The sequence below is a fragment of the Cladophialophora bantiana genome, assembly GCF_000835475.1.
Source record: "Cladophialophora bantiana CBS 173.52 unplaced genomic scaffold supercont1.14, whole genome shotgun sequence".
In the NCBI taxonomy this organism is placed as follows: domain Eukaryota; kingdom Fungi; phylum Ascomycota; class Eurotiomycetes; order Chaetothyriales; family Herpotrichiellaceae; genus Cladophialophora; species Cladophialophora bantiana.
In genome coordinates this window covers 1,041,405-1,068,008 of record NW_015971588.1, presented here as the reverse complement: position 1 = coordinate 1,068,008, position 26,604 = coordinate 1,041,405, and the positions used below count along the sequence as shown (strand labels likewise).

Sequence of the window (26,604 nt, the reverse complement as noted above, 5' to 3'; positions counted from 1 at the left end):
AGGTGTTCGTGGTTGCTGTGGTCGGATTAGTCGGCGCTCTAGTCTAGCTCCGGCCGCCATCTAATAAGAATATGAGGATTGTAATTGAGACTGGAACATCACTCTGCGCGAGTTGAAGATTTCCGTTAAAAATTGTATCCACCGTTTTAACCCGTTGCCCTGACCTAGTACAAAGGCCTTCGTGTTAGTAGATATCTAAAGAGAGGCCCTGATCACGAATGGGTAAGAAGTATACCTTGCTACTAAGTCTCTGATAGCAGCCTTTGCGCCTATAGGGACTCGCAATCTGTTGAAGGCCGAAAACCGATTTCAATGTTACGTCTGAATGCATATTGATCTCTCATTCCATTCTCCACCTTGCTGTGGCCCGATCAGGTTGGTCTCTTCTCCTCTCATGACGGATAGCATGAACATGTGACCTAGACACAAAAAGCTGTCCGCACGCCATACTGAATGGGAGCTCTTGAGTGGAACTCAGTTAGACAGGAAGAAGGTTCAGGGTTAGGGCCGAATCTCATAGGCACCAGGGACTCCAAGCTGGCTGGGTGTACTATAAACAAGAGTAATAGCAATGGTCGTCGTGCTCTTGGGGGACAGAACTGCCAGGCATGGCCAGCACGAAAAATGCAGCATAATTGTAAATATTCGGATGATCAATGCGCAGCTCGGAATTCGTCTGTGGTCCTATATATAGTGCGGCAAGTAGTTCAGAGACGACTCCGCAGCTGAGGGAGAGACAGGCTGTTTGAAACTGTTCGTAGTCTTGCTTACCTCGTTTCCATATAATTAGTACGAAGGGACAGTACAAAGCGTAGACTATCGCCTATATATTTCAATTGGTAGAGGTTAGGGACATAGTATTCCCTCAGGTTTGGTCGCAGATAGAGTCAACCGCCTAAGCATTTGCCTAGGATGTCGAGGCGTGGCTTAGCCATGGCTCGGTTCTCTTTCTTGGATCTAATGCCCCGAGTTTCGCTCGGGGAGGTGGCATGGCATTCACTCGCGTTCAAGGATGGCTGCCAATGAGAGGTGCAGGGCCAGCACATAAAGCGACGGTCCCAGTCGCCCTTCAGGCAGCGCGCCCGAGCTCTGCTGCCGATGTTCTGCCTCGCTACCTCAGCTGCCATAACATCAATCTTCGACATAGAGAATTCATTTTGAATCGACGAGGGCCTCTCAATGGATTGCATACTAATCCCGGACAATGTCTTGATGCATATGCTTGTCCCAGACCTAGGCGGTCCGGAATATGACAATCAAGGGTTCCAAGGCTACGATGAACGACAGGGATGGAACATTGCACCACTTCGAAATGGAGACTTCGCTGAGGCTTGTGATCGATTCTTTGAATTCGCCTTTACCGTGACCGGAGATATCTCTCCGGATGACCTGCCTGAGAATGAGGCATTTGTCAGTATGGTCGTCGGGGCCTTCATCCAGACGGGGATACTTTCGGAATCCTATAGGAAGCCTCAAGGTGACCAGTATTTCGGCATGAGGTCTCCCAGATGATTACAACCACAGGGCCTGACGGTCAAGTTACCTCGATCAAACAAATTACTCTACAAACGGTTTCCAAAGAGTTCCTGGGCAAGGAGGACGAACGGAAAGCTGATGCGGCGTGGGCGAGTCAGTTCACTCGTTGTTTGCAGGATGCCGCTGCAATTCTCATGGATTTAGACTTTCTCTTGAAGTTTGGTGGTTATATTGTCCCGATGCCTGTTCATTTGGCTCTGTCGGTCCTTGTACAGAGTCTCAATTACTACAGAGTTATCTTCCCCCGGCAACAGTCTCAGCTTGGTGACAATTACTTTCATGCAGAGTGTCGGGCATTTGAGCTCAAGTTGTTGAACGATGGGGGATGGTGTCCAAACGTGACTCGGCGGATTTTTTCGAGTTTGGGATTGGGAGGCCTATACTACGCGACGCTACTACCGGGTTTCGGATTGTGCAAAGGTCGCAACAAATGCGACATGAGTGCCGGCGTTACTTCGAACATTAATCACGACAAATATGAAGTCATCCACGATTAAAGTTATTGCAGACGCCGCGATATGAGTTGCGATTATCAGCGGTTAGAATGGCCGTGTCCCTATATTGGAGTGCAACTTGCTGAGACAGTCACGGCATTTGGGGGCGGTGGATTCCCTCTGATCAAGTTCCACCATGATCGGGTCCCGATCGTTGGTTACAAGCAGGGAATAGCCTACGTGGCTATTAGCCATGTCTGGTCTGATGGCAGAGGCAATTTAATAGAGCATGTGACCTTGCCAGACAATGAACAAGGGGTCTTTCGCTTCCTGTTGCCCAGCACTCAACGATATCTCTGCGTAAAGGTCAAAAATGGCGAACCTGAAACCTGGCCGGAACTCGAACAACTCTGGAGTGGTCGCTGTGCTATACTGATGCCTCGGACCATCAACCTAAGCTCATTAGCTGCCTTGACTATGCCAGCCGCCAAAATGATGCCGCCGGTGACCGCGCTGAGCCGATCAGAGTGCGATACATTGCCCAGGTTTGGATGTTGCTCGAGACTGGATCCCCTGACCATGAAACGCTTGAAGTGAAAGACGGTTTCGATGCTCTCCGATCGGCAATCCGGAACAACTTCATTCCAGTCTTAGATATAGCAGACTCGAAATCCGTTGTGCCTTCGCAGACGTGGTGCGTATACTGGGCTTGGTATGCTGGAGTAACCTGGTGCGTGACCTGGCGTCACCTCGATGGGTCGCTTTCTGGACTGAAAGGGCAGAGGTAGCCATCAGTTTTGCTTGGAGGCTCGAGCGCTTCAGGTATCAGGGAGCCTCGTTTCAAGTCTGTTTTGCTCGCATCAGCTTTCTCTGTATCGGACGGGCTGTGAAACGGATAAGTCTCCACATTGTTGACAGCATTGGTCTATCCTGCGAGATGTTTGTCTGCCTGTCCTTTCAGCGAGTGCCTTCCTATTTATATATTTATATATTAGTGGTGTAGGCACTTCGCGTCCGCAAGGCTGACGGTCGAAAAGGGGCGAGTTGATTGAAAGTTTATTACCGAGTACGAGGTACTCCAGACCTGCTCCGCTTGCCCCGCACAAAATTGTCCGGCTGCATCTGAGTCGCCTTTGTCGGTTAGCACTGCAAGTCGAGGGTGGATAATTGGGACACGTACTCAGTACGGCGACCGAGTACTTCACCAACATCCCGTATTTTGTGTACACTCAAATACGAGCCATACGAGAACGACGACATTTGCACAATATTGTTATTGACGTTTGATTGGTCGAGATCAATGCACAACAACCGTCAGCATTCTTCTCGACCCAAGTTCATGGAGAGGTGGAACGCGTGCCTGTTTATCCTGCTGCTCCAACAATGTGTTCTCCACAAACTGATAGTGGTGAAGGCTCTTGTTTGGAGAAGGCCGACGGGCTGGTCGAAGCGCAATTACTAGGGCGTCAAAAGTCGTCAGCGCTTTGCGCCGTGCTGGTTGATATCCTGATGGTGACTCCAAGCAATGCGTCTCAATATCCAGGACCCGCGTGTATTTCTTCGTGGCTCCTGCGCGAGACTCCGCACAAGTAACCGCCCCTCCCACTTCCTCCGTTGTATACCAGAAATTCGGTTTTTAATCCCAACCGTGCCCCTTAGCCACCCTTCTTCATGCCTGCGGCGGAAGCCGCTTTGACAGGCGAAACCTCAGATCCTAGCTTCCCATCGAGCGATCCTTTTGCAAATCTCAGTGTGATCTTCTGCCGCTCCATGTCTACCACCTTCTTCATTCGGTCAAGATCACCGTCTCGACCCTCAGCATGCCGAACATTTGCCGCGCCATAGGGTTTATCGATCAGGAAAGTATCCGAGATCACCATCACGTTGCCAGACCAGCGAGCTGGGTGTGTTCGCGAGAGGGCATCGAACAGTGCTTGGTCTATTGGGCTAGTGCCTTTGGGACCGACGCGGGCTTGTGCGGCTTGTTGGGCAGCTATGTTCCTCGCGAGCCGGGCTTGCACAGCATTGGCGTCGACTGTGTTAAGCACCGCAATGCTCGCAGACTCGGCTGAGGGTTGAGGCAACGAGATAAGTTGGAAACTGCTAATTTGCGAGATGGGGATGATTCGATAGGCGCCAGGTGGTGCGACGAGGGATGTGGAGGTAATGGGAATGGCAGAATTTGTATTGGTGTTCACCACAAGAAGGTTGGTCAGGGGATCAGCTGTGTAGACAGTACCTTCCACGGTCGTTTGGTTTGGCGCAGCAGTGGTAAGGCGGACACTATGGCGGCTGTGAGCGACTGGAGACAAATTGATCTCGTGGAGCGCAGTCTTACCGACTTCCAATCGCTAATTGCAAACTGACATCCTGAGAGACTGAAGATGCTGCAGGCTGAGCTGGCTCACCCTTGGGCAAAGCAACCGGCACTCTTCCTGCATTCTGGCGTCTGGTGTCTGTTGCCATCATCATGCGATAGGGGCCCGCAGACGAAGGCGAGGTATGAAGTGACTCCACCACAAGAACTTATGCGCTTCCTACCCGATTGCGCACGTCGTGGGTATGCGGGGAGGGAGGCCAGCAGAAAGAAGCGACGTGGGCCTCGAGTCGTCGAAATCAAAGTCAACGTGAGGCAGTGACAGGCCAGGCTCGTGGCTGCAGTCACGTTGCTCGGTTGCCCAAAATCCAAAGCCAAATTGATACGCCAGGCGCCCGATGCCAATGCTTTGGGAACTGGGAATGGAGAAGCAAAAGCGAAGAGAAAATGAAGCGCGTGGTCGATCAACCTGGACAGTTGATGAGCGCGAGAGGCCGCAACTGACGGGGTTCAGTCGCAGTTCTGGTAGACGAACTTATTTCGCAAGAAGGGGATAGGGAAAGTCTGGAGACCGAGCGGGATACGAGCCTCGTTTGATTGGCCCATCGGACTTGAAGTTTTACCGATACCCGCAGAGCGGGCGCGAGAAAGGGGCGGCTCGGCGGAGAGAACATAGGCGAGCCCAGGATACAAGTTTTATTTTCCAGGCACAAAAAAAGGCCCAATCATGAACACTATCTATGCCTTAGAGATGCAATCCTGAAGTCCTCCAAGCAGAGTGCCACGCACAACACAGTTTGCATGGACGTGTATTCGAATGCCCTGTCTTCCAACATGATGCTCGCAGACATACGAAAAAGAGAGACGGGTTGGTCACGGACGACGCATCTAGACATTGTAGGTGGAAGCAGAGACGTTGCCACCACGGCCAGTCCAGTTGACGTGGACGTGCTCGCCCTTGGGGTATTTCTCGTTGGCATACTCGGGCTTGATCACAAAGGTGTGAGCGCCGAAGTAGTCGCGCTGAGCCTGGAGCAAGTTGGCCGGGAGGTCTTTGGTGCGGTAACCATCAAAGAAGGCCAAGGCGGTGCTGAAGGCCGGCATGGGGATACCAGACTTGACGGCAAATGCAATCACGTCTCTCCAGCCGTCTTGTGCCTTGTGGATGGCCTTGTTGAAGAAATCGTTGAACAGCAGGTTTTCAAGGTCAGGGTCAGCACGGTACGCAGAGGTAATGTCCTTCAAGAAGACAGATCGAATGATGCAGCCGCCACGCCACATGAGCGCAATGGATGGCTTGTTGAGTTTCCAGCCGTACTGTTTGGCAGCCTGTCACGTCGAGTTAGCATGTCGAGCCAGGAGATTCTCCATTTGAACTTACCGTCTGCATCAGCATGAAACCCTGGGCATATGAGATGATCTTGGAAGCATAGAGACCCTGTTCGAGGTTCTTGAGAAAAGCGGCCTTGTCTCCGGTGAAGGATGGCTTGGGGCCATCGATCAGCTTGGAAGCACGCGTACGCTCATCCTTGATGGAACTCAAGCAACGAGCAAAGACAGCCTCGCCAATCAGCGTGACAGGCATGCCAAGATCAAGAGCATTGATGGCAGTCCACTTGCCGGTACCCTTTTGACCAGCAGAGTCAAGAATCTTCTCGACAAGAGGCTTACCATCGTCGTCGTTGTAGCGCAGGACGTCTCGGGTGATTTCAATGAGGAACGAGTCCAAGACACCCTTGTTCCATTCGGCAAAAACGTCACCCATCTCTGCGTAGCTCATTCCGAGACCACGCTTCATGATGTCGTACGCCTGCATGCGGTCAATGGGACGCACCCTCATAGGAATAGACCCAGTCGACTCACCTCGCAAATCAATTGCATGTCACCGTATTCAATACCGTTGTGAACCATCTTGACATAGTGTCCAGCACCTTCATCGCCGACCCAGTCGCAGCAGGGCTCGCCGTCGGACTTGGCAGCAATGCTTTGGAAGATATCCTTGATGTATGGCCAGGCCTCCTCGTTACCGCCAGGCATCAGAGAGGGGCCATAACGGGCACCTTCCTCGCCGCCAGAAACACCAGTTCCGACGAAGCGAATGCCCTTCTCTGCAAGGTATTTTGTGCGGCGGTTGCTGTCCGGGTAGTGGGAATTTCCACCGTCAATAATGATATCGCCTTTGTCGCAGTAGGGTAGCAATTTTTCAATGAAGTCGTCGACGGCAGGACCAGCCATGACCAAAAGCATCATACGGCGGGGCTTCTTGAGCTTGGAGACGAATTCCTCGATCGAGTGGGCTCCGACAATGGACTTGCCTGGGGAAGTCTCGGTTAGCAGGCTCTTCGCTACGGACGGGAATTGTTCCGTACCCTTGGCCTCATTTTCGAGGAAGCGGTCGACCTTGGAAACGGTTCGGTTGAAGGCAACAACGGTGAAACCATGGTCGGCAGCGTTCAAGATCAAGTTCTGACCCATGACCGCAAGGCCAATGAGACCAAAATCACCACTGGGTTCGGCCTGCGCAGGGCCGACCTTGAGGCCAGCCAGTCGCGCTCTATAGTCAGCATCCTGCTCGTCAATCGGGTGTAATTATATGATGCGGCGAATGTCAATTTGAGGCGCAGATTCAATACAAGGGGAATTGGGGGAGAGAGTTTTGGGTTGAGGACGTACACTGGACCAGACATGTTGACGGCGGTAAGGGAAGATTGAAAAGATCTAGGTATAGATAGGTTCAACAGGAATTCAAGAACAAGTTTTGAAGTTCACAAGACGAGTCTCTGTCTAATGCACCGAAAAAGACGAGAGGCACGAATGTTCAGAAAGAGAAAAGAAAGGTGCAACAGGGGAATGGGGAGTAATAATATGATGATTAGAGCTGGCAATGGGCTGCAATGGGCATGGAGGGCCGCTCAGGCACGGCTTCAACCCCACCAAACAAATTTCTCATGGTGGAGGGGCAGCAGTCACAACAGACTGCTCTACCCAGTACAACCCACTCTGCCACTTGGTTACAACCTACCACCGACCTACGCTTCGGAAGTCTGGGTACTGAGTCGCCCTCGGCTGGCTGACTACTCCTGCCACCCGGACTAGCCTTCTTGACCACTCATCGAGCCACGGTCAGTTCCCCAATGAAGAGTCGCTGTTACTGTTGAGGATTACGTCTATCAGGTCTTATAAGCCAGCAACAATGTGCCACAAGGCCATGTGCAGCTGGGACTCGTGAATAACCAGGGCCTCGGTGACTCAGCATTGAACCATTTCGAGCTTTCAGATAGGCCTTTCTCAGAAGTATCATGACGCTGTTAACTGCGACGTCCGACATGCTGCTCCGAGCTGTCCGAAAACAGCCGGGCCCGCGCTTCCAAGAGACCCGCGTACTACGGAGTACACGTCTCCTCCACTGATAGAACTGCCACGCGCGACGCCTCAACCAAAGCTCTCTGCAAGGCTTCGCTCCTCGATTGGTTCTTTGAATAAAAGACTCAGAGCCTCCTCAACAACTGCCTCCGCAAGGAAAAGTTCGCATGCCAAGCCTTATCACGTGTATGAACTGCTCCTAAACGTTCTGTAGCTAGCGCCATCGCCAAACTTTCTTCTTCTGGAGAGGGCGGTCGGTTTCAGCCAGGCGTTCGGTATCGTTGTTGATCCCTAAAGGCCCTGCGGCGATCGACACACCCTCTTCTACAGATTTCGATAGCCCGTCATCTGCAAGTCACCACACTACCTCCATGTGATTTAGACGACTGCTACAAGATCCATTTGCATCAGGTTTCGTCTGCGGCACGTTAGATTCTGTTCGTCCACCCAGCAGTCTCAACCACCGTATTTATCGGCCGGGCTGGTGCAAGACTAACCTCTGAGGAGGTCTGTGGTACGTCCCATCAACCAGTGGTTTTCACTGCCAGATCAAACATTCATCATGTCATATCCGGCCCCTCCAGGTCTCAATACCTCTCAACCGCCAGCCTCCCTTCCTGCGCGACCGCCGCCTTCTGCAGTGAGCCCCGCATCCAGTCTCAAACCATCCTCAAGCAGCGCCGCTGCTAAACCGGCCTTCACAGCATTCGCCCCCCGGTCGATAGCGAACTCTTATCGCACGAGCAGTGCAGCGCATTACGCTGCTGCTCCAGTTACCACCTACAGCTCTGCTGCACAGTATCAGCAACCCACGTCGCTCCCTCAATATGACGCATCGTACTCGAGTGCCCCTCAGATCCGTAACCCCTTCGTGCCCTCGACGGACACGTCTTCCTCAGTCAGCCCTTATCCAGCCTATGACGCCGACTACGAAGCCCAGGTTCAACAATGGCAAAGCGCCTACTTGAGTAGAGACACCAGCAGTACGTCGACACCGAAAGCAACAGGAGGCGCCTCCACGAACCCGACCCCAGTTACAAGCACATTCCACAAAGAATCCACGGCTCATAGCAAGGATGATGCCCCAAAAACGGTCCATCGCTCTGGCGGCGGCACAACCTGGACCGATTCAACCCTCTTAGAATGGGACCCGGCACACTTCCGCATTTTTGTTGGCAATCTCGCAGGCGAAGTAACCGATGACTCCCTGTTGAAAGCCTTCGCACAATACCCCTCGGTCCAGAAAGCCCGAGTTATCCGAGACAAACGGACCACAAAGTCCAAAGGATACGGATTCGTGAGTTTCGCCGATGGAGACGATTACTTCCGCGCTGCGAGAGATATGAATGGCAAGTATGTGGGCAGCCATCCGATTGTGGTGAAGAAAGCTGTAACAGACGTGCGACCGACAACGTTGAAACATTCAGGAAATAAGGGCAAACATGGAGCGGGAGGACATGGGAAGGTCGAGCACGGTGGTGTGCACAAGAAACAGCCAAAGACAAAGGGTGGATTGAAGGTGCTTGGATGAAGCCGTCATGGTATCCTCGTCTTAATCGCAACGAAACGGCCTCAAACATACATCTGGCTAATCACATGAACAATTCAGTTTATCGCCCGGCTTCTATTTACGACCGTCGCCGGAAATCGAAATCCAGACCTAAAGGCATGTTCATATGATTGGCGCCTCCCCAGACCAGAAAAACACGGGAGATTGAGGCTGATTGATTTCCCCATGAGTCAGTAGCATACGTCTATGATGGAGAATGGCGGCTCCAAATCAAGGCGAGCCATCTTCAAAGCTCAACATCCAGCCTCCTGTTCATATGATTGGAGAATATGATCTGTGGCAGCAGAGTTGCAACCTATTTCTGTTGGAAGCCAAGGCAGATGATGTTCAGTGGATGACGGAACAAACGACTCGGGTCCGAGTGAATGAGGAAGTGAGTGGCTGGGCACCATCAGAGGGTTAGGTACGTATGTGAAAAGGGGACGCACAAAATAGTATTGTGATCCTATGTAGATAGGCAAAGCTCATTTTACTGGGTACCTGTGCTCCCAGCGCGGATAATGGACCCCGTCATTATTGAGATGTCGAGCCATATCTCATTGTTTCTCATAATATCACGTCGCATTAAATCATATTCTGTCATATCATCGTTATATGTAAATAGACCATTTTCAACACGCCCGTCCTTTTCGATCATTGAACGCTATGCTATGCAGAGAAGAGAACGAGGGAAGAGAACGATTAGAAGGTCGGAGAAGAGAAGAGAAGAGATAATAAGAAACGGGAGAGGAAAGAAATGAAATGAAATGGGTGAGCAGCAATCCCATAATATCCGAATGCGAATGCGAATTCGACGCCGTCATTATGTCGATCCAAATCAGTCGTAGCCTTGCGGGAGAGACGTTCCTCCTACTCCTCCTTCCGGTGGCACCGTCGAAGCCAGATCTCATCTCAACTCCGAGAAAGCTGAGTCTCCTTCTTCCCCCTCCCCTTCCTCGTCGGTGTTGATGAATTTGCCGAAGACTTTTTCTCCCCCGGAGGAGGAAGAGGAGGAGGAGAACGACGGATACCCAGCTTTAGATCCTTGTTTTTGTTCCTACCACCGCCGCTGCTGGCGCGGGTGCTGCTGCCCAGTTTCACCCTGTCCCCCGGCTTCACGTCGCGTGTCTCGCTCTCGCGCTCGCGCTCCCCGGCGACGACGACGCCTGTGCTCTCCGGCTCAGCAGCCACGGCGCCCTTGGAGATGTCGTCTGGATCCAAGACTGGGTCTGCTCCTGCTTTCTTCTCCACGTCCTTCTCGCTCTTGGCTCCCTTTGCGGTCTTGTGTGGCTCAGCGGCCTCCTCGTCGTCGGAATATCCACTGGGCCTTACGACTTTTAATTTGATCCCCGCGCCCTGCAACGTCGAGTAGACGCGCAGTCCCACGACGCACACGGCGTTCCACGGCTCTTCGGGTCCGTCGCCGTCGGACTCCGCTCTGTCATTGTTGGGTTGTTTCATGTTCGATCCGTCAATGTCGAGGGGCGGGTTCAGGAGCGGCGAGCGGGACCGTCCTCGGCGTCGACCACGGGCGACGTTCCGCCTGATGAGTCGACCGAGGCCGGGTGCGAAGGTGCGGGTCGAGGAGGAGTCCGAGTCGGCGTCGTCGCTACTGCTTAAGTACGGCGACATGTCGAGCTCCGAGTTCCAATCGAATGGGGGAAAGGAGTCTGCGTCGGAGACTTCGTCGTCGTTCACAGGTTCTCCGCCGTCATTTAGGTGGTCTTTGCTGATATAAACGTTTTCGCGCTCGCTGTCAAAGTCTCGGAGGTCGTCTCCGTCTTCTTCTTGCACGTCGTACTCGCTTCCATCAGCGCCACTTCCAATACCCAGCATCGCGGCTGTGGTGTTGAGCGTGTCGCTACGCGGAGGCTTGCGATGGCAAGGTCCATTTACCATGGTAGATTGAGGACCCCTTCGTGCTTTGGTCACAGAAGCGTTTTCGTAGCCGGAGTTGGTGTCTTTGGAGATCTCGTGCTGTGGACGAGACAGTGGAGGCGATTTCGACAACGGCTTGATGTCCGTAATGACCTTGGGGCCGCTGGCTTGAACCGATGCGCCGTTGGCTCCAGACGTGGTGCTCTCGGGCTCTGCGGATTCCTTGTCAGGAAGATCTTCTGGCTCGTTGGCGCGGTCTTCTGCTTCGGCAACCTTGATCACTTCCTCCAGCGGCTCGACGAGTTTGTCGGCGGTGATTTCCTCCGCTGGTTTCTTCTGAGATATAGGAATCGGATTGGGCTCTTCTGACAACTCTGCAGGCCCCTTGACGCTCATTCTGACGACGACGCCATCAGAGGACTTGATCTCGGTGGCTTCGGATCCGGGGTTCAGGACTTTGACTTCGTCGACGTGCTCATTCTGCGTCGTTGAAATCATCTCCTTGTTCTGGGCGTTCTCGTTGATCACATGCCCCTCCATCCCCAGTCCGACCGGCACTCCGCCAGTCTCTCGATTCACTCGTTTTTTTCTCTCTTTCCTTTGTTTGTTCCTTGCCAGTCTCTCTTTCTCTAGCTCGTGCCTTTTCTTCTCCCTCCTCCAATGCTTCTCCGCCTGGGCTTTTGTCCTCTGCTTCATCTTCTCCCTCTCCTTAGCCCGTCTGACTTTCTCGCGTGCTTTGCGTTCTTTGCGTTCTGCCTCCGTCTCCACGATAACACCCTTCGCATGTGCAAGATCGTAGGAGAGACCCATCCGGATGAGCTTCTCGCGTCTTGTCGCAGCATAAACGGGCAGTACGTCTTCGACGTGTTCCCTGTCCGTGTTTCTTGTCGCGGTAATCTTCATCAGGACCGAGTACGTGCCGGCTTCCAGCTCAATGTCTGTGCTGACAGATCTGGCCATGGCGTAATTGCCGTTCGATCGGACAATATAGTCGTTTTCATCCTCCTTGTCATCAGACTCAAGGCGGAATTGGAGGTCAAATTCGTAACCGCCTTCCAAGCCGCCGAAATAGGTGTCGTCCAACTGTGCTAGCACGATCACCACGGGCGCCTTCTCTTGCAACGTCAACGAAAACTTTGTACTGTGATACTCGGCCGACCACGAGACATTGACGCTGGTCCAGCATTGCGTAACGTTCCACTCCGGGCCAAAGATCCTCGTGCGGTCGAAATGCTGGTACTTCTTGAGCAGGTCCTCGTAACTGATCCAGAAGATGCCGTCGTTACCGAACTTGTGCTCCAGCAACTGCATCCACTCGGGTGTCCACTCGGAGCTGCCGTCGCTCCATTTCCCCGTCCACTCCTTCTTGCCCCACGGGTTGCGGAGTTTCAGGAGTCTCTGGCCCTTGATCTCCCTCGCGTCCATGATGCTGTAAGCGTGCCCCTCGGAAATACCCTCACGCTCGCGCGGCGCGCCGCTTGTGTCCAGCCAGTTGGCATAGAAGCCCGTGGCGCAGCCGAACAGGAACTTCGAGCCGACGTGCATCAGCTCGTCGCGCCAGAAGGCCTCGCGGTCGAGGATGTCGGTGCTGTAGATCTCCGTCGTCACGCCGCCGGTCAAATCCTCGATCGCCTCGCCTGTGAACCCGCCGTCGATGGAGGCGAAGTCTCCGTGCGCCTTTGCATAGGCCTTTTCGAGGAGCGGGAGCCACGTCTCGTTTTCGTCGCTGCATTGTGCAAAGTACAGCGCTCGCGAGCCCGTCAGGTGGGCTTTGCGGTATTCCTCTGCGCTGTCTACGCGGTTGATATCGTCCCAGACGACGCGCTCGTCCTGGGCTTCGTCGTAGTCGGGTGCTCTGGCTGGAAGACAAATCTCAGTCAGTCTTGGCCGATGTGGGGATGACCAATCACCTGTTATATCTACACAGCAAGGAGGAAAGGGAGACTTACTGTAAAGTTTATCGTCGATTATTGTATGCTGCCATTCGCCATCTGAGAGAATGAACGGATTAGAATCCTTCTTTTCCCCCATCTGGAAGGGAGTTAGGAATTTTACCTCGAAAGAAGACAAAGCCATAGACACCGACGTCCTTGTCGTGCTTGACGCAGACTTTGTCGATCAGTCCAGGCATATTTCCCAAGCCGCACAGTGCTGCCATCAGGTAGCAATCTCCATCACGGCCCTGTCGCACATCCCCTGCCGTAGGGCCATTGATGAAAAATTGAGGATTCTCGAAGATGTCCTAAGCCATATTCTTAGCCCACTTTAAATCTCTCTGCGACTCGGGCATTGGAAAAAAAGCAAGGCAGTACCGTGACTCGTTTGACGCCCTTTGGCTTCATGGAATCACCAGGCGTGCTGAGCCCATCTAGACAGTTCCGCTGACCAGACTTGAGATCCCATTCGATGTCGAAATGCATGTCGCGGTACTTCTGGTTCAGCCGCCGGCACTCCTTGATGATCCTGTTGACGTCCCTTTCACACTCGGCGCGCGCCTCCTCATACGATTTGGCGGCACGTTGGCCACACACAGTGCCATGGGGAGTTTTTGCCGCCTTTTTGCGAGCATATGGGTTGTTCGGAAGGACCGTGTACACTTTACCGGGGTGTTTGGGGTTCAGCTTGTCCCAGAACTGGCTCACTGTCTCCTGGGGAGGCTGTCGACGCTGCTTGCGGCGCATCTTTGCTGGAGGAGGTGGAATGGAAAGATCAGGCGGAGGAGGACCGTAGCAGCGGCCCCCTCCGCCGATATTGTCTCTGCGGTCGTCCATTGCTGTTTATGAATTGGGCACAGAGAGATAGTCCAACGCCAAGTGGGACGTATGAGTGACTCAATTATGAGGCCGTGAGTGCTAGGAATTTTGACGGCAGCAGCTGAAATGCAATCCGCCAGCCTGGCCACGCACGAACAAGGCCCAACGGCGTGGCAGCCTGATGATGAACAGCAAAACACCTGAGTCAGACGGCACGAAATGAGGCGGACCCAAAGAGGAACCCGTCTTATTAGTCAAAAACCATCAGATTGGCAGTGCAAAAGAACAAAGCGACAACTGTGAGCACCGTGCAGGTAGAGGGAAAGGAGGCTGAAACTCTCGATCAACAGCCACACATACTCGGTTGCAACACTTCATCAGACAGAACCACCTGGACCGATCGCTAGCTCGGATTTCCCAGTCGTACAGTACGAGGATCTCGGTTCTGGACCACTGCATTAGCTAGAGCGAATCAGCGCGCAGGGACTGTGCCCCTTATGCATAAACGGAGGAGTCCATGTGCGGCTGAGACGCTGTCACGCTGCCAAAAAGCCCAGGACTTTGGACTTTTGGGAGGCACTGGCACGCCACGACTTTCACAAAACTGCAGAAAGAGCAACCAAAGAGGCATGCTACTTGCTTTTCCTTGTCGCCTTTTGTTTGGGCAGAAGTCATGCTGTTGACGCCCATCTTCTCCTCGACATATCACGGGTGGTTGCTTTCAGGGCCTTGAACGAACCCGTTGCAGGCAAACTTAGGCAGCGCGAACGTGGCCCCCAAAATGGCCGAACTGGTCTCTCAATTGCCTTGTGCGGGAATCATCTTGGCTGTGCTTGTCCCGCCTGGTTGCCCAAATTTCTCAGTGGATCATAAGGCTGCTGATGCGGCCAGGAAAGTCCCTCCTGATTTTATCCGCAGACGGTGGTTGGCATAACCCATCATAATCAAATATATTCGCACAGCTTTCTTAATGGAAATTCCATCCTGCGTGTGTTTCATTTTGACAAGTAGTCATTGTTTCTGCACTACCCGGAGAAAACCGATATTACGATCTGCCGACCTACAGGGCAAGTCCTACAGTCGGATATGCACAACAAGTCACCCTTTGAAGCCTTTTGGCAGTACTATACGCCTTGGAGTCCCTGCTTCTCGGTGGCCACATCGTAGTCGCCAAACTCGTCGGGAACAATAACCAAGTTGTCCGAGCGATAGGGGTCGACCTTGACGGACTTGAATTTGCGCGCAGAGACTTTGTTCTCAAACAAGACATCAAGTTCGGCATAGGTGAGGCCCTGGGGGGCTTGTCAGATGGCTGCGTCGGGGTGAAAAAGGGACAGCGACTTACCTTGGGCTCCGGAAGACGGAAATAAGTCCAGATCAAGCCCAGCAAGTTGAGACCACCCCAAAAGAAGCATGTCTTTCCGCGCCAACCCCACGCTGTTGGGTTCATCATGCGGGGTTGGAGAGTACCAACGATAATACCCATGATATTGTACACATTTCGGGACAAGACAACAGTCTTGATTCGAAGTCGAGTGGACGGAAGCTCAGCCACCAGCGAGTAGCAGACGGGCCCAACGGTGAAATCGTAAATGAAGGTGAGAATGAGAATCAAGGCACCCGACGCCCAACCAATCGAGGTGGACAAGCTCGGAACTCCAAGCCCACCGATGATCATCAGGATGATGAACATGGCTAGCTGGCCTGCGAGATACAAGGTACGGCGACCGAAGTGCGGCATTAGGAACCAAGACAGTACGGTCCCCATGAAACCCATTGCACTCTGGCCAACCCCAAGAGAGTATGCGTTGCTTTCGCTCAAGCCAGCTTGGATCATGAAATAGGTACCCCACCCGATCATGGGAGAGCCGGACGTCTGTTGAATTAACCAAGTGATACAGGTGACTTCAGTTCGTCGGAGGTCAACGCCCTTGAAGCAATCCCAGTACGTGGTACCTGCAGTCTGCTGAATCTCAAGCTCGTTGGTGTGGATCATCATAGCCAATGTGTCTTCCACGTTGAACTGCGTGTTCTTTTTAGACGTCAATCTGAGCAGTGCAGCCCGCGCTTGATCCAGCTTGCCGTGGCGGACGAGCCACCAAGGACTCTCAGGCGCAAGGAATGCAGTAATAGCAATGGGAAGTGGCCAGATCCATTGGATGGCATACGGCACGCGGTATGCCCATTGATCGCTTTGGTTCACAAAACCCTTCAGAACACCGGCAGCAATGAGCTGGCCAATGACCCAGCAAAGGTTGACGTAGGTTGTCAAGTATGGTCGCAACGGGACTGGTGTGACCTCCGCGGCATATGTGGTAGTCAGAGTTTGGAAGACCTAGTGGAAGAGTCATGTCAGCGTCGTTGCTCGAAGCCCGGTCCCTCGCAGCGGAAGATCAACTCACCCCCCATGGGAGACCTGACAAAACGTAACCAGCGAGCAGCATCTGCACATCGACGGCGAAGAAAGTGATGAAAATAGTTCCGGTAATAAAGGCCAGAGCGCCGATCATGGTCCAGCGGTATCCGATGCGCTCCGAGATGATGCCGTTCAGGAACAGTCCGATGATTTGAGCAGCAGCCGTGCCATTGGTGAGCGCCGATTGCCATGTCGCAGAAACCTGGCAAGTTTGGACACCGTCAACGATCCCTGTGGGCGACCCGTACTTGCAGGAAAACGTGGTCAATCCGAAGAAGTTGCCAAGGAGGTAGGTATCGTATCCCTCCATGATGACGGCTAGAGAAAGACAGAAGGAGAACACGATGGCCTTGGGATACAACCGGCAACCCTCGCGGAAGCCCATCTTGTGTTCCAACTCTGCGGCAGCTTTGGCATCGGCAGAGAGCTCAGCCAAATTGGGGACTGCCACTGACATTTTGCGAAGAGTTTCATCCTTCTGGTTGAAGACCGTCTCCTCTTGCACTGCCGCAACAGCTGCAGCGGGGACAATAGAAGACCTGCGTCTAGTCGTGTCGTAGGTTGGTGCCCCCATATTGCTGGCATAGTGGGAGACACTCATGTGGCGGCCGGTACGGCCGGCGCCACCCTCCTCGTCGTGTGCGAAGCTCATTGTGAGAGGTGGTCAGGCTCAGTCAAAGACGTGGGCAAAGAAGCACGCGACCTCGATGGTCCCCTATCAAACAATTGAATAGGTATCCCAAACACCAGGGCTGTGGTTGATGAATGCGAGCCACCAAGGAAGGGGTAGCCATCAAGATATATACTCCTGTGCCTGGTGATCTAGCTCCCCTCGCCCTGGCGAACACAAATGACGCAGTGATTGTTCGAGGAAGCAAGGGCAGCGGTAAACCATAGCTCTCATCGTCTGCCAATGGTACAGGGTGGCCGGAGAAACTTCCAATCAGCACCACAACATCATTTGGGGAGCTCGCATGATCAAGGTACGACTTACCCAAGTCAATGTTGCTCAGACTGCGCCGATGGCCTATCCAAGAACCGATAGAGCAAGGTTAAGCGAATTGGTCAAGGTCAGACGGGTCAGGTGTTGCCAGCCCGCAAACCAATGGATCCGAAAGAAGGGCGACCAAGAGGCTTGGATAGTTTCAGAGCCTTCCCAGAAACGCAGGTAGAAAGCACGGCAAAAGGAAAAAAGAGACGACGAGCGGCCGTTGGCCAGCATACGGGTTGAGCGGTGGAGCAGTGCTGGAGATCGCAGAAATGGCCGGCAAAAGAGTGGAGAGAATCAAGACAGCCTCGCTTCGCATGCGCCACCCATGTTTCTTCACAAAGGCGCTACCGCGACCTCTTCGTCTTGACCACCCATGTCCACCCCTTGGTGAACCCAGCAGGCCCAGTTGCTTACCAAAAAAAGGCGGGTTTAGACTCTCATGGATACACCCTAGCTGCTGCTGACGAGCCAGACCCCGCACTCCTCCCAATGTGCCCACTTATGTCAAACCCCAGATCTTCTCCACTGTCGATGGCTGGGGCACTTGATGTCTGGGTTGCAACAAACCTTCAAGCAAATCTGTAGCCTGAGTCAGGTGTTCCCAGGTGTCTTAATGTGGACAGACGCTCGGCGCTTCTGGTGATCTGGGGGATCAGCTCTCTCTGACCCATATCCCTCGGTGATCCGCCGCCAGCCAACAAGCCTTGCCATCTTCTCCAGATTATAATCTCCTGATGTGTGGTGGAGGATCAGCGCTTGAGAAGTCGACAACATGGTGCCGACATCCGTATAGACCGTTGTGACCTCTGTAATCAAATGACTCGGCAGCCACGAATCTGCATTCCTATCTGAGGTTGAGACGCGACCGGAGAAATTGTGGTCCTAGCAGCAGCATCCTTCTGCTATCCCCTGGTCTTCAGCAAACAAGGACGGGCATTCAGCCTCGATTTGCTGCAGTAGGTCTGAACTTTGCGGATTATTGTTGCATCGAGATCCGTTCGGGTCCCTGGCAAACTGGAAAACGTCACCACTTAGTTTGACCGTGGTGTCAGGGTACCAAGGGAGGTTGTTTGCCGAAGGTACATGTTGCCTCTCGCTAAAACTGTGTCTATCATTGACGATCTCCTTGTCACTTGCGTTGTCCTTCCTCGAGCCTAGGAGAGGTCAGTGCTCAATCAGGATAGGCTGGAGGCAAAAGGTTGCGTGAGTGGCTTGGCCCTCGTATTAAGGAGGGGGAAGTCTGTTGGAATTCCAAGGCGAGCGTCACAGACTCATCCGTTCACCCTTAGCTTTGACATCAGGATGGGGAAAAGGGTGCCCTTGAGCGACAGCGTCTTTTGCCGTTTCCTGTGCCACTCATGGTCGAGGCCAGTTGCACCGTAGTTTTGAAATGGCATTAATCTACAACTCGGCGAGTTTTCGATACCAGGTCAGCGCTCCTTTCAGTATCCACGGTTCTGGAGTCGAGGCCGTCGACATAGACCCGCTTGCAAAGACTCCATGGGGAGTCGGTCTATGCAAGCTGCCGTCATCATGCGCACGGAAAGGTCTGCCTCAGAAATGGAGACTCGGTCCGCTGGATTGTGCTAATGTCGGTGACGGCCTGGCCACCTTTACGAGGGGCTGAAATGCCCAGGTCCAGTTGCAAGCCCTGCATTTTGAACACCAAACAGCCACCTCCGAACGTCGGCCGGGGGGGGGGCTGTCCATTGGGCGGTTAGTGTGCCTCTTTACTATGCCGGGAAAGTTGTTGCGGTGCTGCGACGCACAAAGGCTTGCAGCACGCTGACTCTTGTTGCCTCGGCGCATAAGATATGCCCTACCAGGCAGAAATGGTGGCAGTCATTGACTGCGAGCAATTTCCCCCAACAATCTAGGCAGAGTGGAAAGCCGGTGAATTGGGTTGCACAGAGACGCCAGAGACGCCGAAAACGCAACTGTTGGGCAGAGGAGGAAGAGAAGAGTGGAAAAGGCTCCCAGAAGCAAATCTTCGCAGTGAGAAAGTAGCGCCGAGAATTTTGCCGATCGCAAGAGGCAGAAGGCGCAAAAGGGGCTTGAACGGGTCCTGCGAGAACAGTTACAATCTTGCAGACCGACATCCACAATGAATCCCGCCGCAGAACATCTTTCCTTTCTATCGACTTTCCAGAATTCTACTCGTTTCAGCTACTCTAATGATCCAGCAACCTTCGAATCCTACACTGGCAGCTTCTACCGCACTGCATTGTGGACATTGAGGGCTTGAGCGAAGCAGCGGGACGTCTCCTGCAGCGATGTGACCTATCATTGTGGACCAGCATGTCCACCAAACATTCTCGTCACGCTCTCCCAGTTCTTCATTTCGCTCATGTTGCAGTTCCGCATATTCCAGCGCACGATACCAGCTAGATTTCCCCGTACTAAGGACGGCGACGGGAGGTTGGGGCGGTTCCTGAGAGGCGATGGCCACCATTGCCATTGCTCATGCTGGTTGACCATTGATCTCCAGGTTCGACATTGCTTGCTCTGCTGTCTTTCCCACTTCAACCTGTTCCTTTCCCTCGCCTTCAACTGATCCGTCTGCTTCGGCAGTCACCTTGGCTGCACCTGGGTGTCTCGAGCCTTTATCCTTCGGCTGCTTCTTCTTCTTCTTCTCAGGCTCGGGAGGCGGAGGGTAGGCTTTCTTCTCAATCTCTTGCCATTCTGCTGACGCTTGGAATTCAGCTTGAATGGGCTCCAGCAATTCTATGATAGCAGCAGTGGTGCCTGCTTTAAGCAATTGTGGGGTGAGCTTGTCAGTTCGGTAATCCTCCTTTAACGTCTCAATGTCGTGGTAGACCAGCGATTCTCCTTCTCCTTCCTTTCTCTCGCACATAAAAGTTCCTTTTCCTTCTGGATCACGCAGAGCGCTAATGGGCAGTAACACATATTCAACGAAAGATATTAGACCGTTTCCTTCAACTTCGCCCGTGGCGGCATATGCTTTGCGGAGCTTCTTTCTGACCGTCTCAGCCGTGTCGAGAATGTCAATTTTGGAGTCGGGTTCGGAGGCGGACATTTTACCACCCGCCAGACCCGGCACCATGGGATTCATCAAATGCGCTCGTTCTTTGTAGCCAACCCTTGGGAGGGCCTCCTGCGCAAGAGTAAAGATTTTTCGCTGATCGACTCCACCAAACTGTGCATCGACACCCAAATGGTGCTCATCCAATGCCTGCATTAGGGGATAGATCAATCCTGATAGCGTAGCATTTTCCACCTGCTTGACGACCTCAGCACCAGCTTTCTTGGCATCATGCTCCGTGACCACGCTACTCAGTCGGAAGACATCCATGGTGTACTCTGCGCTTAATTGGTAGGAGGAGCCGAGAACAAATTCCAATTTTTCCAGGCTCACACCGACGGCTCTAAGGAGAGACTGAATAACGTATTTGTAGTACTGTGCCCGGAATTTGACCAGTTCAATTGGCGCTTTCAGATTATCGAGGAACCCGTGGATGTCGGCAAGAAGGATCTTGACACGACAGCCCGCTCGTAGGAAGTGGGCAATTTTCATCATTGGCACGAAGTAGCCGCAATGCGGTCGTCCCGTTGTAGCAGTTCCCCAGTAGACCACCAATGGTCTCTGCTCTTTGAGGATGACATTTTCGAGAATGTCTTCACGCAGCACCTCTTGTAACTGGTCTTTGATCAATGTGAGCTTCTCTTGGGGCGACAACTCTTTGCCCGCCATGGTGGCAGGGTGAGATGGTGGGACCGTGCGCAGCGAGTGAAGGGGGCCAGGGAGGAGAATCCAAAGTCCGTAAATAACAAACTTGGAGGCCGACCTCGGGGTATGGAAAACGTTTGAGGGGGAGCGAAAGTGAATATCGGGTCCAAGTCAGTCGTCTTTGCAGAGTCTTGGTGAAGATTAATGAGTCAATGAGCAGAAGGCGGGCGATTTTCTGAGATGGCCGCAATTCAGCCGAACTGCGGTCAACTGCAAACTCTGCAAACTGTGCAAACCATGCAAACTGCGGACGCGGAAATGTCTTGGCAGGGACCATTGCTTTCCGGCCAATCAGACGCGTCTCTGGCCCAAACAAACAACTGCGCATCGGACAACGATGCAGCACCAGTGGCACATCTTACTCCAACTTGTGAAGAATTCCCTTGAAGCTTCTGGGTGAGAGTCGTGCATACTGTTCGGTGCCTTTGTATCTCCATACTAATCTCTAGGTCGCTCGCCACATCTAAACGTTGCTGTCGTTCTGAGGGCAGCCCAGAAGAATCACCCGATTGGAGGCGACCCCTTAGCTTGTTCTCTGTCTCCTGTCGATATCCAGGGTTCTGCTCTCCTGGTACTGCGTGGATGAAGCGATAGTGCTCACGAGAATAACATGGAGAACTACCAGAAGATCGAAAAGATTGGAGAAGGTGAGATTGGACACTCCCGCAGGTTAACAATTTCTGTGTTAGATTGACACTGGTGGGTGACTAGGCACATACGGCGTCGTGTACAAGGCTCGAGACCTCTCCAATGGCGGCCGAATCGTCGCTCTCAAGAAGATCCGCCTAGAAGCTGAAGATGAAGGCGTTCCCAGCACCGCAATCCGCGAGATATCCCTGCTGAAAGAAATGAACGACCCCAACATCGTGCGTTTACTAAACATAGTCCACGCTGACGGCCACAAGCTATACCTCGTCTTCGAGTTCCTTGACCTGGATTTGAAAAAGTACATGGAAGCATTGCCAGTTTCAGATGGTGGACGAGGCAAGGCCTTGCCAGAAGGTTCGAACTTGGATATGCAGAGACTTGGCTTGGGCAAGGATATGGTCAAGAAGTTCATGGCACAGCTCGTCGAAGGCGTTCGATACTGTCATAGCCATCGTGTCCTGCACCGAGACTTGAAACCCCAAAACCTGCTGATTGATCGCGAGGGCAATCTCAAGCTTGCCGATTTCGGTCTCGCAAGAGCTTTTGGTGTTCCCTTGAGAACATACACCCACGAAGTTGGTCAACTCCCGTCTCCTCTCTCAATGCCGGTACTTATTGATCTCATAGGTTGTTACACTATGGTACCGTGCTCCAGAGATTCTCCTCGGCGGAAGACAATACTCCACGGGTGTAGACATGTGGTCCGTCGGCGCTATTTTCGCAGAAATGTGTACCCGCAAGCCTCTCTTCCCCGGCGACTCTGAAATCGACGAGATCTTCAAAATCTTCAAGTAGGCTCCCCAGTGCATAAAGCTCACCAGTATCATCTATCGACTGACACCCAGCAGACTCCTTGGTACCCCTGACGAAACAACTTGGCCCGGCGTCACCTCGTTCCCAGACTTTAAAACTTCCTTTCCCAAATGGCGTCGGGAACCAACCTCGAAATTCGTGCCGAACTTGGAGCCGGCGGGTCTTGAACTGTTGGATGCTATGCTCGAGTATGACCCTGCACATCGAATCTCGGCCAAGGCGGCGTGTAACCATCCCTACTTTGCTGCCGGATCGGCTGCCTATTCGCAACGTGGGCCTGGCGTGGTCAGAACGAATGGATTTCATTGATACACGACTACAAAAAGGGGATGATTCATGCATGTGTGTGATGCGGAATGGGTTCAAGCCAGAGCTTAACATCCGTTTTCCTAGTCAAAAAGCGGCCTGCCTCACGAGCGGACTATGATATTTGTATCGAGTTGTGCATTGAAACGGAGCTGCACAGGGCTGGAGCGGGATAGGAGTGAATGGGTGGACGGTTAGGGTTGGTCGGCCGGCCTGGGCTGGGCTGCATTGGGTTGGCTGGTAATGAATTATGTATGTTTTGGGCTAGAAACGACAAAGCGCCCCAGGCGTTGGGGGCGTGATGAATGAGTGAGTGAGTGAGTGAGAAAGTGAGGGCTTCTTTCAGAGAATTTCCTTCCACACGGTGTGATGTGTCCTTGGGATGACTGAAGGGTCCTGTCCCATAGCAACAACAGAGCTGATCAGAACGAGTTCCATCAATCCACCCATCCATCCGTCCAAGCCTGCTTGGCCTATGACTAGTAACTCCCTAAGTAATGATCAATTACAACTTTTGGACTTCTGTCATTCAACACGGAGATGGAAAGGGAAAGGGAAATTGAAATGGTGGTATGAGATATTTTGTCTACCGACGACCGGGGTATACCAAGTTTACTAAGACACGGCTGCTGGAAGACCGAAGTCCCACTCTTCGTCATCGTCGTGGTGTTTCCTTCCTCTTTGCTTTCTTTTCCCCTCCAGCTTCATGGCGCCGTCCGAGATTGATCGCAGTCTTACTCGTCATCTCTCACTCCAGCTGCTGCTCCGCTCCATCATTCTCTGTGAGCGTGTTTCCGGCATCCATTACAGAGGAGAGCTCGCGTCTCACGCGTGGTCCTTCTCCACCAACGTCTCCTCCGTGACCGGTCCACTCACGCTGGCAATGCTCTTCCTCTTGCCCACGTAAGAACTCGCCTGCAGCATGTTCAACTTGTCCTCTTCGCTGTCTAGTTTCTTGAAGTTGAGCCAGAAGAGGATGCCGCCCACGCCGGCCAAGACGGCCACGACGCCGTAGTTCCACACGAGCAGCGGGTCGGCCGACAGCGCCACGAGGCCCTGGGCAATGGCGCTGGAGAAGGCGTTCATCAGGAGGTTGATGGACATGACGAAGCTGCGCATGTTGTAGGGTGCCTTGGTGAAGGCGTACTCTAGGGACGTGATGCTTGCCATGATCTCAGAGAACCCGATGAGGACATACGGCACGGTTTGGACCCAGACGTTGATGGGTGCCGGTCCCGAGCAGTCTGGGTCAGAAGCGTTGTGGCCGCAGGGCGAGAGCCGGTAAATGTACACTTGTATAACACAGGCGGAGACCATGGCCAGACTGGCGAGCGCGAAGCCAAAGGCGATTCGCTTGATGGGCGTGAAGTTGATCCGTGCCTTGCGAAGAGCGGGGTAGACGACGAAATCCATGAAGGGGATAAAGATGATGATGGAAATTGGGTTGAGGTTTTGGATGATGCTGGTCTGTTGTTAGCCTCGAGGAACTAGCTGTCTCATGAGGGTTGAGAGTTCCTGCAACACTCGTTGCTGGTCTTTAGGGGGACTTACTCGTTAGGGACGCCGTTGAGTTCCATGACGCTAGAATGTGTGAGCGAAGAGCGATTTCCCGACGTCATGATAAGAGGGTACACTTACGCAGCTTGAGATGTGAGGTTACCCGTCATCTGGCCATAGGCAAGCCAGTAAAGAGGCAGATACAAAAAGACAGCACACGCCTTGAGTCCACGACGGACTTCGTCAACCCAAGCGTCATCGAACGTCATCCATGTCGGTCTTTGGGCGGCGGGAATGTTCGAGGGCTTTGCACGTTCCCAGAAATCTGGAGCAGACATGTTCTTGTACATCCTGACTGGATTGATGCTCCATCTCCCCTTGGATGCGTAGGTCCACAGTTTCCAGAACTTGGCGATCACAGAGCCAGTGGGCGGAGTCAACACGTAATGCTTGCGACATACCAAGAGCACAACTGGCGCAAACAAGAACAAACATGTGGGAAGCATGTAGGCAAGCCAGAAGCCGACGTATTTCTCGCAGTAGACCATGCCCTGCGGCGTTGTTAGCATCGAAGAGTTGCTATCGGGGAAAACATAGCATGGTGGTCCTGGCAATTGGGGTACCGGAGTGTGGGAGGACCTACAATTTGTCCAACCAGGGAACCGATGTTGATACAGAGATAAAAGTACAGGAAGATTCGAGAGGTTGTTACTGTTGGATCAACAATGACACGCTCACCTGATGGGAGCACCTCGATCCTCTTTTTGATCTCTGTCTGTTGCTCAGCTAAAAGTGGAGAGATGTTGGACTTGAAGCCGCCAGTTCCAACGCCTAGAATGATCAGGCCAATGGAGAAAGCAGCAAGAGCAGAACTTCCATGAGCGATGACACTAGGAGCTGCTGAAGCTGTCAAGATGACGTGTCCCGCAACCGCGCAGATGATGGCGGCGTGGATGGTTTTGTAGCGACCCCAGTGAGCATCGGCAATGTATCTGCAGATATCGATCAGCACATACTCACAGCGACACCATCTGATGACAATGACTCGACGACAAGGGAGTATCATTTCAAAAGGAGACTCACGCGCCCAGCAAAGGCATCACATAAGCCCAAAACTGGTTAAAGGTCACGAGCCCAGTTGAGGCACGCTGACCCATTCCGAGCGCTCCAGACTGGCCCTCATGACCCGCGCCAGTCGTAGAGCCTTCGGGAAGAGGTTGCTGGATAAAATTGACAACTGAATCGCGTCAGAAAGAGCCTCGTGATTCAAGAGTCAGTGGCCGGCACTTACAGACAACAGTCGTGCCATAGTAGGAGAATCGCTCGCACAACTCGACAAAGGCGACTGTGAAAGCGGGCCAGGGGATCTTTCCCGAGACTCGACGAAGAGTGTTGAGATCGGCCTCCGTAACCTCGTCGTCGCATGAAGTATTTGTCTCTTGAAGCGAGTGCACATCGATGGAGCCACGGCCCAGGCGCTTCTCCATCGCAGTACCGGCGAGGGTGGCATCATCCACCTGAGCCTGAGCGATGATAGGAGCTTCGTTAGATGCGACAGCGCTCATATTGGCAAGATAGTGTTATTGATCTTGATGAGACAAGAGTACTATCTGCTTCGGTGTCGTAGTGAGGCATGGGTCGTCATTGCATAGATATATGTCTCGATCCCATTTTGCCATCAAATGCACTCGTTTGCACATCACTTGGGCGTATGGACGGAGCAGTCCGACAAATGAGGAAGGTGTCGTTGGTTGTTATCACTGAGAGGAGGGGTGGCACAATGGCGATGTATCCCAAGCACTTGGCGACATGGTTCGGTTTCTTGGTACAGCTGGCTGTAAGCGGGTAGGATCAGAGACAGTCCTTTTTTCGGCCACCCAGCCGGTGGGCCGTCTAATATGATGGACAAGCTCGGTGACCAAGCTGCTCGTGCTGGAGCTTAAACCACATTCAAGAGTCCTTCTCTCGAGGTCGCGTGTCACAAAACTGGGCCGGTGATTGTTGTGACACCTACCGTCGGCGGCCTAGGGACGCGCTGCTAGCCATCGTCTGAGGACAAGATGCCCCATAGCCGCCCGGATTGGCCATGCACATCCGTCTCGACGAGAGAGCTGATGGTAGTGGTTCAGAGGATCGAAGTTCTTGTCGAAGGAAAGCAGGGATCTCGCCACCTCATCGAATGCTGCTTCCATTTCTTCTCTGCTTCAGATCTGGTGCCGCCAAGCTGCAGATCGCAACATTCCACTCTCTTGGCAATGCCAGTTAATCAGAGGGAACACAGCTTGGTGTAACGTCAACTTAGCGAGAATCCCATCTAGAGAACAGCGAAGACGGAGGACACTACTACGGTACGGA

General features: G+C 53.0%; 9 protein-coding genes across 9 annotated transcripts; 3 read left to right on the top strand and 6 right to left on the bottom strand.

Moving 5' to 3' along the window:
- Window positions 1-1,179: 1,179 nt before the first annotated feature.
- Window positions 1,180-2,033, top strand: Z519_09184 (uncharacterized protein; the record flags this gene model as incomplete). Its single annotated transcript, XM_016766908.1, has 2 exons — window positions 1,180-1,477; window positions 1,525-2,033. The coding sequence occupies 2 exons, from the start codon at window positions 1,180-1,182 to the stop codon at window positions 2,031-2,033; spliced, it is 807 nt and encodes a 268-aa protein (XP_016617206.1).
- Window positions 2,034-3,625: 1,592 nt separating this feature from the next.
- Z519_09183 (uncharacterized protein) lies at window positions 3,626-4,436 on the bottom strand (the record flags this gene model as incomplete). Its single annotated transcript, XM_016766907.1, has 2 exons — window positions 3,626-4,253; window positions 4,309-4,436. 2 exons carry the CDS (start codon window positions 4,434-4,436, stop codon window positions 3,626-3,628), a joined length of 756 nt encoding a protein of 251 aa, XP_016617205.1.
- Window positions 4,437-5,175: 739 nt separating this feature from the next.
- Z519_09182 (6-phosphogluconate dehydrogenase, decarboxylating) lies at window positions 5,176-6,974 on the bottom strand (the record flags this gene model as incomplete). The annotated part of the gene is made up of 5 exons (XM_016766906.1): window positions 5,176-5,616; window positions 5,669-6,097; window positions 6,151-6,602; window positions 6,657-6,841; window positions 6,961-6,974. 5 exons carry the CDS (start codon window positions 6,972-6,974, stop codon window positions 5,176-5,178), a joined length of 1,521 nt encoding a protein of 506 aa, XP_016617204.1.
- A 1,238-nt stretch (window positions 6,975-8,212) lies between these two features.
- Window positions 8,213-9,181, top strand: Z519_09181 (uncharacterized protein; the record flags this gene model as incomplete). Its single annotated transcript, XM_016766905.1, has 1 exon — window positions 8,213-9,181. The coding sequence occupies one exon, from the start codon at window positions 8,213-8,215 to the stop codon at window positions 9,179-9,181; it is 969 nt and encodes a 322-aa protein (XP_016617203.1).
- Window positions 9,182-10,111: 930 nt separating this feature from the next.
- Window positions 10,112-13,848, bottom strand: Z519_09180 (uncharacterized protein; the record flags this gene model as incomplete). Its single annotated transcript, XM_016766904.1, has 4 exons — window positions 10,112-12,936; window positions 13,027-13,068; window positions 13,133-13,319; window positions 13,390-13,848. 4 exons carry the CDS (start codon window positions 13,846-13,848, stop codon window positions 10,112-10,114), a joined length of 3,513 nt encoding a protein of 1,170 aa, XP_016617202.1.
- A 1,106-nt stretch (window positions 13,849-14,954) lies between these two features.
- On the bottom strand, window positions 14,955-16,898 carry Z519_09179 (uncharacterized protein; the record flags this gene model as incomplete). The annotated part of the gene is made up of 3 exons (XM_016766903.1): window positions 14,955-15,122; window positions 15,176-16,165; window positions 16,233-16,898. The coding sequence occupies 3 exons, from the start codon at window positions 16,896-16,898 to the stop codon at window positions 14,955-14,957; spliced, it is 1,824 nt and encodes a 607-aa protein (XP_016617201.1).
- A 2,800-nt stretch (window positions 16,899-19,698) lies between these two features.
- On the bottom strand, window positions 19,699-20,949 carry Z519_09178 (tyrosine-tRNA ligase; the record flags this gene model as incomplete). The annotated part of the gene is made up of 1 exon (XM_016766902.1): window positions 19,699-20,949. One exon carries the CDS (start codon window positions 20,947-20,949, stop codon window positions 19,699-19,701), a length of 1,251 nt encoding a protein of 416 aa, XP_016617200.1.
- A 646-nt stretch (window positions 20,950-21,595) lies between these two features.
- Window positions 21,596-22,755, top strand: Z519_09177 (cyclin-dependent kinase 1; the record flags this gene model as incomplete). Its single annotated transcript, XM_016766901.1, has 4 exons — window positions 21,596-21,632; window positions 21,697-22,208; window positions 22,261-22,424; window positions 22,482-22,755. The coding sequence occupies 4 exons, from the start codon at window positions 21,596-21,598 to the stop codon at window positions 22,753-22,755; spliced, it is 987 nt and encodes a 328-aa protein (XP_016617199.1).
- Window positions 22,756-23,577: 822 nt separating this feature from the next.
- Window positions 23,578-25,814, bottom strand: Z519_09176 (uncharacterized protein; the record flags this gene model as incomplete). Its single annotated transcript, XM_016766900.1, has 6 exons — window positions 23,578-24,214; window positions 24,304-24,333; window positions 24,391-24,800; window positions 24,893-25,241; window positions 25,333-25,486; window positions 25,541-25,814. 6 exons carry the CDS (start codon window positions 25,812-25,814, stop codon window positions 23,578-23,580), a joined length of 1,854 nt encoding a protein of 617 aa, XP_016617198.1.
- Window positions 25,815-26,604: the final 790 nt, after the last annotated feature.